The 14213-nt window shown below is 47.8% G+C and overlaps 2 protein-coding genes across 2 annotated transcripts; one reads left to right on the top strand and one right to left on the bottom strand.

Moving 5' to 3' along the window:
* The first annotated feature begins 2179 nt into the window (after positions 1-2179).
* LOC123172441 (thioredoxin H1) lies at positions 2180-8496 on the top strand. Its single transcript, XM_044589410.1, has 3 exons — positions 2180-2413; positions 7900-8022; positions 8115-8496. The coding sequence occupies exons 1-3, from the start codon at positions 2327-2329 to the stop codon at positions 8262-8264; spliced, it is 360 nt and encodes a 119-aa protein (XP_044445345.1). The 5' UTR covers positions 2180-2326; the 3' UTR covers positions 8265-8496.
* Positions 8497-9172: 676 nt separating this feature from the next.
* LOC123182556 (calmodulin calcium-dependent NAD kinase) lies at positions 9173-14004 on the bottom strand. The gene is made up of 8 exons (XM_044595171.1): positions 13439-14004; positions 12531-12754; positions 12342-12403; positions 11265-11486; positions 10922-11051; positions 10321-10646; positions 9970-10111; positions 9173-9864 (listed from the first exon to the last, which is right to left on the bottom strand). Exons 1-8 carry the CDS (start codon positions 13533-13535, stop codon positions 9580-9582), a joined length of 1488 nt encoding a protein of 495 aa, XP_044451106.1. The 5' UTR covers positions 13536-14004; the 3' UTR covers positions 9173-9579.
* Positions 14005-14213: the final 209 nt, after the last annotated feature.

The raw sequence follows: 14213 nt of genomic DNA on the forward strand, positions 1-14213 counted from the left end.
GATCGTACACATTTGCGTGCATGATTAGTGTACGGTCAAATCGGGGGCGTCACAAGGCGCTAAAAATCGCCCCCTGGGGGCGCACCGGCGCTAAACCGTGTGCTGGGGGCGTGATGCCCCCCAGTCGTGGTGCCCACGTTTTTTTAAAAACTTAAATTTTGTCACAAACATGGCGCAAATTAAACCAAACTTCGGGAGTTCATTCATATTTAAAATATTTTACAAAAAAGAAAAAAACGCAACTAGTCTGCTCCTCGCCGTCTCCCTCGCCGCCCGCCGCCCTTGCAGTTCTACATGCCGAGGAGGCCGTAGAACCGCATGTAGTCGCCGTCGTCGTCGTCGTCGTCGTCGCCTTCGCCGCGGCCGCCGTCCCTGCTGCAGCCCTCCCCCGGTTGGCGCGGCGGGTTGGATGGTCCGGGGGCGTCCTCGTCGTCGTCGCTGTCGAGGATCACGACGCCGTGCTCGTCCTCGCGCCCACGTTTGCGGGCGGCTATCTCCTCCAGGGCCCGGCGCTGCCGGACCATCTCGTCGCGGAGGTAGTCGTCGCGCGCCCACCGTAGGGCGTCCTCGTCGGAGAAGCCGCGCCGGGCTATCTCCTCGTACTCCGGGGGGAGGCTGGGCTCCGGTTTGGGCGCCACGAGGACGAGGCGGCCAGAGGCAGGGGTGGAGTCGGCGATGCAGACACCGGAGTTGCGGGTGCGCCAGCTGACAGGCGTGTCCTGGGGCTCCGGCTTGACGGGGCGGAGGCAGGGAGAGCCGGGCGACCGACCGGACGAGGAGGAGGACGCCCCGGGGTCCATGCGCCTCGGCGTCCACGAGCTCCCACGGCGGCGAGAGAAGGACGGGGGGTCGGGGTACTCCAACCTCGGCGTGTTGCCGCCCTTGATGTACTCGAGGACGGCCTCCAGCGTGCGGCCGGGCACGCCGCACCATCGGCGCCGCCCCTCGGAGTTGAGCCTACCGGAGGGCACGACGCCGTTGGTGGCCTCGAGCTGCTCGGCGTGACAGCCCGTGAGGCATCAATGGCGGAGGCTGACCGGCGCGGCAGCGCGCGGCAGCTTTGGCATTGATTCGCCGCGGGAAACGAGGCGATGAGGACGATGAAGCGGCGAGAAGCGAGACGAGTCGCTGGCAAGGAGGGCCCACGACTCTTTCGCGCCAAAAACGATTCGCCCGGCGCCCCCGAGAGCCCCCCAGCACGCCGGGTTCAGGTTGGGTCCGCCGGCGCCAATTTCGGCCCGAGCCGGCGAAAATTGGGCCCTTGGGGGCGCGACTGGGCCGATTTTTTGGCGCCGGCGGCTGAAAAGTCGCCTGGGGGCCTTGTTGGGGGCGCGGCTGGAAATGCTCTAAGCTCGAACAAGTAGGGAGGAGGGAGTGATCGAACTTACAGCCATCAATGAAGCCGGGTGGAGGCATGGAACATGTTGGAGAAGAGGAGGAAAAAAATCGCGGCCGCTCGTCGGTGAAGAATCCGCGCGGGATGGAGAGCTTGAAGGGCGGGGGGGGGAGGGGGGGTCGGCGGTGACCCAAAGGGGGCTAAATAGGGCGACCCATTCGGCGGGAGGTGACCCAATTCCTCCCGCTGCTTCTTCGAGGACGCGCACGAGCTCGCGCCATCTCCATGCTCGCATGAGCTCGTCGTCACGTCCCCCTCCCATGCACGATGCGAGCCTAGCTGGGAGGAAATGATTGATTCGGTCATTTCTAGCGGGTCTGACTGAGTGCTTTAAGGTTTGTGTTATGCATACCAAACAGTAAACATAGACATTCACAGCGTAAAAAAAACATAGACATTCAGACAGGCCAAATTTGCATCTGGCGGGCCTGGTTGAGTGGAATGGAGGCTACGGAACGCCCCCTTGGCTACTCTAACATTTATCAAGATCTATATTTATGGGCTGAGGGGATGCCTACGCGCTCTCCGTTTGTTGTACATACATAACCTTTTTGGCAAAAAAAATACATACATACGTACGCGTGTGTGTGAAGAGGTGGTCACTCTATTAAAAAAATCATCTATCTATATGAATGTGCAGGAGCACCCTACACTAGCGAGGCTCCGTAAAAGGAAGAAAGAAAGGAATCCCAGGGCGAGCCATCAGACCGAACGAATCTGACCCAAAGGCCAGGGCCTAGACTGACCTTTCATTCCGAATAAAAACAAGGGAAGGTCCCATGCCAAGAATCCGGAGCCAGTTTTATCCGCAAGGAAGGCGTGGCTGCTTGAGCACGGGGGCAAAATAGCCCAATATTTGGGAAGGCGAGACACAGAGCAGCTAGAAGTAGAACAGAAGAGGCACGCACGCGTGAGAAAGAAGCGAGAGACATGGCGGAGGAGGGGAAGGTGATCGCGATCCACAGCCAGGAGCAGTGGGCCGCCAAGATCGAGGAGGCTGGCAGCAGCACGAAGCTGGTATGTACATGTGTATGTATGTATGAACCTGCTGGTTTCTTTCTTCTCCTTTTGTTCCCATCTCCATGTGCTGCTTCACAGATTCGCTGGTGTACTGAGAGCCAGGATTTTTTTTAGTGAATTTCAGTTTTCACCTCATACTTCACCATTTTTTAACAAAAAAATAGCCCGTTAACATTTTTCATTCAGATTACACCATTTTGCGGAAGTTTTGCCAGTTTTTACCCGATTTAACAAAAATTTAACCAGTTTTAATCCCATAGTGAAGCGTTAGGGGAGCCCCCGCCATCAAGTATGTGCAGTGGCGGCACCAGGATATTGCAACGCCCCCGGGATGTAGCACTGTAGCTCCGGTGCTCGCTATAGTGAACAAAGGGAATTGGATTCATGCCTCAGACAACCCGGGCGGCTGCCTGGGGCTTGTCTCCGCCGCCGGGCATGTGAGGCATGCCACGTTGTAATTTTCGTTTCGGCGATCACTTCGCGCGCCCGAACCGGTCGAGAATGGCTTAGCCAAACGTAGTTTTGTTTTCTCACGGTTGTCAGATGTACGTACGGAATGCTTTGCCTTGACGAGTTGCTTCTTCACGTCATGCGGTTCCTTGTTCATTGCTTCCACTTCATTCTTCTTCGCGAAATTTGCTTTCAGGTGTTGCATCGTACCAGACACACTTAGTCGGGTAAAACACTAGAGGAGTTGTCCGCAATTTAAAATACTTTAACTTGTCTCTCTTGGTTTCCACTTTAATTTTTCTTAGCGAGTTGTGTGCGACGGTAGTGCTAAAAAGTTTCACCATTTGTTTTATGCGTACATCAGAAAAGTCTCTTCAAGTTTTTATGGTATATGTGCAAATTATCTTCCAAAAAACGGTGACCTTGATTGCAAGCTCAGATAGCTTTTTATGTTTTTTTTTCAAAAAGAGGGGACATCGCTCGACCTCTGCATCGAGTGATGCACACAACCTTTTATTTATCATATCAAAGTTCATCATCCGACCATAACAAAGTTCAACAAATAAATTGTCACACATGACTGTCCCAAGGGCAAATTTAAAAATAGAATATCATACGGAAATGAGCCTCATGCATCATAAATCCTACTAGTAGGCCGCCAACCAAATCGGCTGAACAAATCCCAAGAGACCATTTCCCATCGGTTGCACGCAAAGACCATGGGCGCCCGATCTTCCTCCTTGCATAGACCATGGATGGATCCAGTTGGTGGCCTTGAAGATAGCCTGCAAAAAGTTCGGAACTTTCGTTCTGTTAAAAATACAATCATTGCGAGTGTTTCACATGGTCCAAAGTAAAGCACACGGATCTGAGACTTCAACTTGGGGTGTACCCCCACTAACCAGTTTCCAAACATATTCGCAGTAGCTTGGAAAGTGGGCATTGAAGGAATAGGTGTTGAATCGAGTCCTCATCGCCACAAAAGCAACACTTAGTGTATCCTTGTCAATCTTTTTTTTTTAATTATCTTTTGTCAGGATGACCTTGCGATCTAAGTACCACATGAAGATTTTTATTTTCAATCGGACTTTCATTTCCATATATATTTGTGGTGAAAAGGTTGCACATCACTGATGAGGTTTGCATACATGGATTTGTTTTATGTGCGAGGGTAGTGCTAAAAAGTTTCACCATTTGTTTTATGCGTACATTAGAAAGTCTCTTCAAGTTGTGTAAATTATCTTCCCAAAAATTGTAACCTTGAGGTTTGATTGCAAGCTTAGATAGCTTTTTATGTTTCTTTTCGAAAAGAGGGGACATCCCTCAGCGTCGAGTGATGCACACAGCCTTTTATTTATCATATAAAAGTTCATCATCTGATCATAACAAAGTTCAACCAATAAATTATCGCACATGACTGCCCCAAGGGCAAATTAAAAAATAGAATATTGTAGGGAAATGAGCCTCATGCGTCACAAATCCTACTAGTAGGCCGCCAATCAAATCGGCTGAACAAATCCCGAGAGACCATCTCCCATCAGTTGCACGCAAAGACCGTGGGCGCCCGATCCTCCTCCTTGCGTAGTAATGATCACGGATGGATCTAGCTGGTGGCCTTGAAGATATAACCTGCAAAAAGTTCGGAACTTTTGTTCCGTTAAAAATACAATCATTATGAGTGTTTCAAATGGACCAAAGTAAAGCACAAATTCCCACACGTGTATAAGATTTCAAATCAGGCACCTCGCTTAAAAACCATTGGATGACACTAAGATCTGTGCGCGTCTAATTAGTATTAGCATTGATGGGTAAATCTTATTAGGAAAGAATTATTGCTTGATATGGACACTTAATACCTTCCCAGATTAGATAGGATAGAGAAAATCAGTAATAATAGCCCATGTTTTAAGTCCATGCATGTCTCATCGTACGTGCATATAACGGAGGTCATACGTTGAATAAATCACTAGGTATATACGTACATAACCCAAAATATCTTAGGTATGTTTTCTATTCGAAATATGTTGGTTATATATTAGATAACCATATGTCACGTAGCCGGATATATACATAGCCATGTTTTACTTTAGATATATGTCACGTAGACTGGGTATGTACAATTTTTTCCAAGATTTTTTTTACACAACCGGGTATATAAGTGTGCAGATACATGGGGTATTTCCACTTGAGGTATATACGTCGACCGGATATTACAATATTTTCTTCAGTAGGTATTGGATAGTTAGGAAACAAAAATAAAATGCAATTAGTCAAATAACAAATTCTTGGGTATATACATACCCGCGTATGTACATACTTTTGTTAGTAAGTATAAGATACCCATTTTAGATAATTGGGAAACAAATAAATGTAATAGTATAAAAAATAAATTATTGAATATATACATACCTATGTATGTCCATAATTTCACTGGTAGGTATTAGATACCTGTATTAGATAGTTGGGGAACAAAAATACGCGTATTAGATACCTGTATCAATTCTAACAAAATCAATATTATGACGTTTTATTGTATGGCAAGTCTTGCATGCCTAATAATTAGAAGAAAACAAATAAAACATAAGCAGGGAAAGATTATCTTCCCAAAAATTGTGACCTTGATTGCAAGCTCAGATAGCTTTTTATGCTTTTTTCGAAAAGGGGGGACATCCCTCGGCCTCTGCATCGAGTGATGCACACAGCCTTTTATTTATCATATCAAAGTTCATCATCAGACCATAACAAAGTTCAACCAATAAAATGTCGCACATGACTACCCCAAGGGCAAATTAAAAAATAGAATATCATAAGGAAATGAGCCTCATGCATCACAAATCCTACTAATAGGCCGCCAGCCAAATCGGCTAAACAAATCCTGAGGGACCATCTCCCATCGGTTGCACGTAAAGACCGTGGACGCCTGATCCTCCTCCTTGCATAGTAATTACCACGGATGGATCTAGCTGGAAGCCTTAAAGATAACCTATAAAAAGTTTGGAACTTTCGTTCTCTTAAAAATACAATCATTACAAGTGTTTCAAATGACCTAAAGTAAAGCACAAATTCCCACACGGATCTGAGACTTCAACTTGGGGTGCACCCCCACTAACCAGTTTCCAAATATATTCGTACTACTCGTGGTTGGACGTAGATTGTAAGCTATGTGGACCGTTCGCCATAGTAGCTTGGCAAGTGGGCATTTAAGGAATACATGCATAATCGACTGCTCATCGCCACAAAAGCAACACTTAGTGCATCCTTGTCAATCTTTTTTTTTCAGATTATCTTTTGTCAGGATGACCTTGCGATCCAAGTACCACCTGAAGATTTTTTATTTTCAATGGACTTTCATTTTTCATATATATTTGTGGTGAAAAGGCTGCCCATCATTGATGAGGTCTGCATACATGGATTTGACTATGAAGGCACCAGAAGTAGTCAACTTCCAACAGAATGTGTCTGATTCGTGTGAAAGGTTGACCATCATCAACCTTTCAACAAGATTTAACCAGTCTGTCCATTTGTCCCCAATCAGTGGTCTTCTAAAGGCAAAATTCAACGGTATGTGGCCCATCACAGATGCAACAGAAGCATCTTTCCGCTGCACAATATGATAGAGACGAGGGTATTGCATGGTTGTGGCATGCATGTCCCCTGGCCATTTATCTTCCCAAAACTTAGTAGTTAGACAATTTCCTACAATGAACGTCCCTCTGCGAAAAAAAATTATTTTTAACTCCCATGAGTCCTTTCCAGACAGGCGAGTCTGTTGGTTTTGCCTGAACCTCGGAGAGGGTTTTTGAATGAAGGCACTTATTCCTAAGTAATTCTTGCCAAACCCCGTCCTCAATAAGTATCTTGTAAAGCCATTTGCTCAAAAGACACTTAATTTTAATCTCAAGGTCTTCCACCCCTAGACCTCATTGGTCTTTAGGGCGACAGATCACATCCCACCTTGTCAGGCGGTATTTACTCTTATGTTCATCAGACTGCGAAAAAAACCTGAATCTATAGTAATTAATCTTTTTCTTACCCCTTTAGGTATTTCAAAGAAAGATAATGTGAACATAGGTAAGTGTGTGAGAACGGCATTGATTAGGGTGAGCCTTGCCCCATAAGACATAAGCTTACCAATCCAACAACTCAACTTTTTCTCAAAGTGATCCTCAATAGCTTTCCATTCCTTATTAAGAAGTTTACGGAAATGCATTGGGATACCAAGGTATCTAAAGGGGAAAGAGCCTAACTCACAACCGAACAGATGTTTGTACTGATCCTCTTCTTCTTTGGTTTTTCCAAAACAGAAGAGTTCGCTCTCGTGGAAGTTAATTTTGAGACCAGATAACTGGTCGAATAAACAAAGAATAAGTTTCATATTTTTTTTGCCTTTTCAATGTCATGTTCCATGAAGATGATGGTGTTATCAGCATACTGAAGTACCGATACCCCACCATCCACAAGATGAGGAATTAAGCCCGCAACATGACCTGCTTCCTTGGCTCGGCTAATGAGAACCGCTAGAAGATCTGCCACAATGTTGAAAAGAATAAGCGACATAGGGTCTCCCTATCGCAAACCCTTTCGTGTTCGGAAATAGTGACCAACGTCATTATTTACCTTGACACCCATGCTGCCCCCTTTGACAAATGTGTCAATCCACTGGCACCATTTTCTCGGGAAGCCTTTCATGCGTCTATATTGTTGCAAGAATGGCCATTTAACTTTGTCATAGGCTTTTTCAAAATCCACTTTGAAGACAACTCCATCAAGTCTCTTTGAGTGTAGCTCGTGAATCATTTCATGCAAGACAACAACCCACTCCCGGATGTGCCACCCTGGCATGAACGTTGTCTGGGTCGGTCTCGCCACTTTGTGAGCGATCGCCGTACCATGATTAGTTGCCACTTTCGTGAATATTATGCTTTTGAATTAGCAATAGTGACTGTAAAGAAAAGAAAAAATAGCAATAGTGTAACTAACCGAGGCTTTCCATATTTCTCAAGTTCATATTGGCCTGTTTTTTCTTGTAACAGGTGGTGATCGACTTCACTGCAACATGGTGCGGACCATGCCGCTTCATTTCTCCAATCTTAGATGAGATTGCCAAGAAGCTTCCAAATGTTCTTTTCCTCAAGGTGGATGTTGATGAAATGAAGGTAGCGGAGCTTTTGGCACTGTTTACAGAAGAATAGCGTGCAAATTCTGAGTTACTATTGTCCTAACAACAATATATCTATGTGACAAACAGTCAATTGCCGAGGAGTTCAGTGTCGAGGCCATGCCGACGTTTGTGCTTATGAAGGAAGGAAAGGTCGTGGACAAGGTTGTGGGAGCTGCCAAGGAGGAGCTGATTGGGAAGATTGCGAAGCACAGTGCAACTGCATGCATAGTGGAGTAGGGGTAGTATTCGCCTAAATAAAATGGTCCTTCAACTCTGAGTTCGAGAATAAGATGTGTGTCAACCGCTGCTTGCTACCGCTCAACTCATGGATAAGCTGGCACTGGTGCTGGAGCAGATACGTAATGTAATGTTGTTAAACCCTGTTAATCGCGCACACTGGCGACAAACTGTATGTGATGATAACATCGGTCCATGAATAAAAAAGAAACCCCGTGTGTCCAAGGTTCAACCGCGTGCAACGGAGAATTCCTCGCCTGCGATACGGAAATGACATCGCACACACTTTGATTGAGCGATACCGGGAGTCCGGGAGCACGGTTCAACCGTGTGCAATGGTTGGCTCGATCGCAAACGGTTTTGCTTAACGAGTTGTGTGCGACGTTGTTCACACGATTACCAATTGACGAATCCTTGTTCCATTAGATCTTTTACATATGAAAGAAGTATGTTTTTGGTCCCTCAAGTTCCCAAAAAGTACAGACTTGGTCCCTCAAGATTTTTTGATATACATTTGGCCCCTCAAGTCTCAAAACCGGACAAGTTTGGTCCTAAACCATATTTTGACCCCGTTAACCGGGTTTGACCGCCACAAAACCGCCTGATGAACAGTAAATTCGAGTTAAAAAATACTTCAAAAAAACTGAAATTTTTTGGGGTCCAATATGCTTACATGCGTAAGGTGTCCAATATGCTTATATGCTTACATGCGTAAGCATATTGGACCGCAAAAAATTTCAGTTTTTTTGAAGTTTTTTTAAAACTCAAATGTACTGTTCATCAGGCGGTTTTCTGGCGGTCAAACCCGGTCAACGGGGTCAAAATCTGGTTTAGGACCAAACTTGTCCGGTTTTGAGACTTGAGGGACCAAATGTATACCAAAAAATATTAAGGGACCAAGTCTGTACTTTTTGAAAACTTGAGGGACCAAAAACATACTTTTCTCTTTATATATTGGTATATAGACAGATAGATGCATCCGGACCAGCTCCATTTCCTGGGCACGCCGACGAACCCGATTTGTAACGCGTACGTGTTATGCTCATATCGAAGATTGTCAAAGCACACAAAACTGTACCGACGCTCGTGAGTGTGTGTGTGTGTGTGTGTGTGTTTTCGATACGAGAAGAGTACACAATGATGGATCGGGTTTGGAGATGGCAGAAAGCACGGCCTCTTCGGCGAGCCATCCATCATTTAGCACCACTCAACCCAACGGAAAACCCCAGCCTGACAGTGTCAAGAGGAAGAAGAAGGAAAGGGAGAAAGAAAACGCCCTCATCACGGATGATGATTCGCACCGCACGCGCCGGACTCAAAAAGTTTGTACCGGCGCGTCGCCGCGGAGGGCACCGTCGGCCAGCGACGCGGCCCGGAAGCGCGCCTCGCTCGCCTGGACGGCGGCCCTGAGCTCGCGCTGCACGGACGCCCTCGACGGTGACGCGACGAGGTCCTGCCACGCCGACGGCGACGGCTGCCCGTCCGGGTAGAGCTCGTCCACGCAGTTGGCCTCGTCGTTCAGGCCGCTCACCCGCTCCAGGCACCCGATCTCCTCCGGGTCCACCAGCAGGTTGCTCTCGCCGTCCTTCCACCCTATCAACTGCAATGCCATGCGCAACAGCGTTCAACAAACATGATACTCCAGCTCCAAGAGTGGGTTGTACTCTCATTGTTGGCTTCGGACAGAGCGGTGGCTAGTCCTCACCTTTGGGGCACCCATGGAGTTGGTGCTGTAGAGCCTCGCGTTGTCGACGACGCCGCAGTATCCGCGGAACGCGGTGGCGAATCGCTTGTGCGACTGCAGCTGGGACTTGACCCTCACCGCTCTCCCCGTGATCACCGCTCTCCTGCCAATGCCAAACTTTTTTAGATACAAATGCTTCTGTGTTTCCACATTCAAGTATGAGCAGAAATCTTCCTCTCTGTTGGGTGAGATGTTCAGTACTTGAAGTAAAGTAGTTCGGCCAAATGGCGATAGCGCGAGATACTAGAATGAGCAGAATTTCAGCGATGCAGGGGCTAATTTTGGCATGGACTGAATTAGTAGGAGATTCACCTGATTCCTCTCACAACAGCGAGGTAGGCATCACAGACGACACCGACCAGCTCGATGCGGTAAGGCTTCCTCGACCTCATCTCGCTCTCTTCGTCGGCACTGCGGGCCTCGACCGGCTCCCAGTAATCCTCCGTGATTGACCCATCTTCAGTGACCTTGTAGCCGACGCCCATGCGGTACCTCTGCCGGTGCACTGCCCTTGCCATGGCTACCGTTTGCTGGAAGAATGGCTCCCATGACAGTGTGCCATCCATGATCACGTCCCTCCCTTCGTTCAGGGCGGTCACCAGGAGCGATGAGGCCGCGTCCATCGATGACTGGTGCACCTGTATCGACGTTGTGAATCACGATATAAGAAGTGCATAATGGTTCATCAGCTAATTCAGTTCGGATAAATTGCTTGTTTCCTTTCAGTATAATTGAAATGATGAGTTTCTGGGTTTGCTTCAGGTTGGTTTCTGATATCGCTTTTGATTATTAGAAGTCTGAACCAGTAGAATGTGCAACCTTGTTCATTTTGATCAGTCAATTAATCGGTATATACTGTGCTACTCACATAGAAATATGCATATATATATATAGCAATCATAGTAACATATACCAGCTCTGCTGTCTGCAACATGTCGTTGTGGTGGCCTCTTGAGCTGATGGCTCGATATATAACATCGGTTTCCTTGAATGCATCTGCCTCCACCACCACTGCATTTGCTGCTGCTCCAGACCAAAATGATCTACAAATTATAGGGTGATCAGCGTATAGACAAAGTCTTCTATTTAACTGCTCTACTTGCTTTGAGGAAAGTCTCGGTAATGTTTCTGTCTTCTCAAATCAGTTTTTAACAGCTCGGCATTTCTCGTCCATTTACTCGGCATTTTTGTGCAAAGTGTGCAGGTTGCCAGAAGAAATTTACAGTGAGCAACAAGTACAGAATTGATCAACTTACTCCTTTAGTATATCTTTAAGTACAGTGCTCTTGCCAGCTCCCATTCCACCACCCATCAGGAGTAGGACTGGGCTGCGATCACAATGTGCTACTGGGACCATCACATCGCTGCACTGTGCCGGACCTTGGGGAGATAGTCCTATGGCCTTCAGCTCTTCCACCAGTGTGGAGAATAGCCTAGTTACCTTCAAGTTTCTTGTGACCCTTTCGAATCTCTGACTCCTGTGTTTAGAGGAGATTCAGATACTAGACTTCAGTTTTGGTGTCAGAGAAACAGAGATCATTACCTGTAATTATATCTCATACTTATGACTGAACCAGATTGAGTTTATGTATTCTTTTTAAGAAGAAAATGCCATCTCAGATCTAAGTTGTAAACATATGCTCAAACTCCTCTGCCTAGGAAGTTAGGGAGATAGATGATGCATGAAGGGGCTTGTTAAGCATGCAGTTCTTGTGGTTTTATTTTCGTATTTTTTTCACATTTTTAATGGATTAATTCAACTACAGTTCTCCTATGCAGACATATTTCGCTTTAGAAACGGACAGATATACACAAGTAGAATTATTGTATCCCACTGGCAGTGAATTAATTGCTTTCATGATTAACAATAAGAAACGCAGACACAAACTGGACCAGAGAATTTAGCAATGCACTCATTCAAAGGGACATTTCCCGGAAAGTCTCATGACAAACCAACATGTGGTTGTGGGAGTAATTTAAAACCTTAGCACATGGGCACCATCTCAATCTCATCACTCCTGACCTCAAAAGATGCAGTTTCTGCTACAGAGCCCACGCTGAGCTCTGAAGTTGATCTAGTGCCAGGTTGACTAATTTATCACTCCGTCAGATAAAAGTAGAAGTCAACTGTGTGAATAATTCAAGGACGAAATCCAGCACGCCGATAAAGAAGAACTTATCAAACCACACACAAGAGGGACATACCAAGCTACATACACTAAGATGATGTAAGCTAAAAATAATGGGCGAAGCAAAGCAAAGAATAGACAACCACAACGCATTGACAGGCTCTACTATGACGCGTGCCGCTTAAAGAATGGATAATCAATCACCTAGTGGCCTCCAATACCATGTTCCTGAGCTTTCTCTTGGGCGCGCCTTCCACTGTCAGAACCTGTGGAGATCACACTGTATCAAATCAATATACAAAATATCAGTGGAAGAGCATCGTCGCAAGGAAGGAAGAAGAGAAGGTCGATTTCATTCAAAAGCCGTCGTCATCGTCGCTCCTTAATTTTTACCTGGGTGATCATGTAGGTGGAGCATTTCCAGTGGAAGGAGAAGTAGCCGAGTATGCACTTGTCGAGCTCCTCGATGAAGCTGACGATGAGGGAGCCGGGGTCGGCGGTGTTGTGGAAGAAGGCGAATATGTTGTCCTCGTAGCCCTTGTTCTTGCGCAGGTAGTCGTAGGCCAGCGTGCACAGGTGGGGGCACTCGCTGGCGTGGTCGAACCCGATTTGCCTGGCTGGAGAAGAAGAGAGGCCACAGGTTTTTGTCAGGCAGGCAGGAAGGTGCAGGGGAAGCTCCAAAACGGCATTATTGTCATAGGATTGTGAAGCTAGTAGAGCCAGAAGGAAGGAACATGCCGTGCGTCTGGATCTCTTTGATGGCGATGTGGGTTTTACTTGTTTATTGTATAAAAGAGGTGGAAATGATAGCGATGTGCATCCGGCAGGGTCACAGAAACATTATCTAATGTACAGTTTTTTGTGTATGGCATGGGCAAGTTGGGTGTCTAGTTAAATGTCCACCATGAGCAAGCAGAGCCGGTAATTTTAATTAACAAATCGAGAGGGGATGCTTGTGCAGCTGGGATTCCGGGCTGCGTCCCTATTTCTTGGATTGGGATCCGCTGGGGCAAGGAGCGGCAGCGGTGCGAACCACGAGAATCTGAGGATGTTCACCTGGTGAAATTGATCGCGTAATTCACTGGTACAAACTGAAGGATGAGCATAAAAGCAGCACAGACGAACAGGAACACTATTCAGATTATCAGGTAGGCCAAAACTGAAACGCGTAGCTGCTCCGTCGATGGATACAAGGCAAGGAGCGAAGAGCAAACAGCACCTAGCGGCGGGGCGGCTGCTGAAGCTAAAGCAAGGGAACGGGGCGGCGAGGGGAGGGGATGGAGAGTGGCGCAAGTACGTACCGACGTAATGGGAGAAGCGCTCGAGCTCCTCGACGCGGCTGGCGCTGGAGACGGCCAGGCGCGGCACCAGCGCCGCCGCGGGCCCGTCGTCCCTCATGCCCCCTCCTGACCTTCCGGCGGTTGAAGGCGAAGGGAGACGAGAAATGCGCTCAACAGGCCCTCCTCGTCCGCGGCAGTGAGATCAGACAGGGAGGGTGCGGCGTGGATTTGTTTATACGGAGCGGGAGCGGGAGCGGGTCGCCGATGCTTCTGGACAACCCACCCGAGGGTGGGTCGGAAATCCTGGAGCCCCGGGGGTAGGCGGTACAGTGGCGTGCCCCTAGCTAAGCTACGGAGCGGAGCGGACGGAATGCGCGGCCGGCCGGGCGGCGGCGATGGGGACGGACGGCCCGGGATTCGCGGGGTGGGAGCACTCGGCGGCCGCGGCGTGGAAGGAAAGAAGGAGAAGGCCTGGCTGCCTGTATGTATATGTATGGACGGTACGGTACGGTCCGCGGCCTCGCGACGGCGTAGAGGGAGGAGCGCGCGGTGGTGGTTGGTGGTGGTGGTGTGCAGGGTGCGGGGCCAACGGCCGGTGGCTGGCGATGGCAGAGAGAAAGAAAGAAAGCGTACGGGTGAAATGATCGCGCGCGGGCAGTTTTGACTTTGCTGCCCATCGCCCACACCGGCAAATTTGACAATTTTGACCTCGGAACGAAATCATTTCATAGAATGAATTGGGTGCGAAACTATTTCACTCTCCTGACCTTTTTGTGTAGCGTCCGCCACGCCGGTG

The sequence above is a fragment of the Triticum aestivum genome, chromosome 1D (assembly GCF_018294505.1).
Source record: "Triticum aestivum cultivar Chinese Spring chromosome 1D, IWGSC CS RefSeq v2.1, whole genome shotgun sequence".
Taxonomy (NCBI): Eukaryota; Viridiplantae; Streptophyta; class Magnoliopsida; order Poales; family Poaceae; genus Triticum; species Triticum aestivum.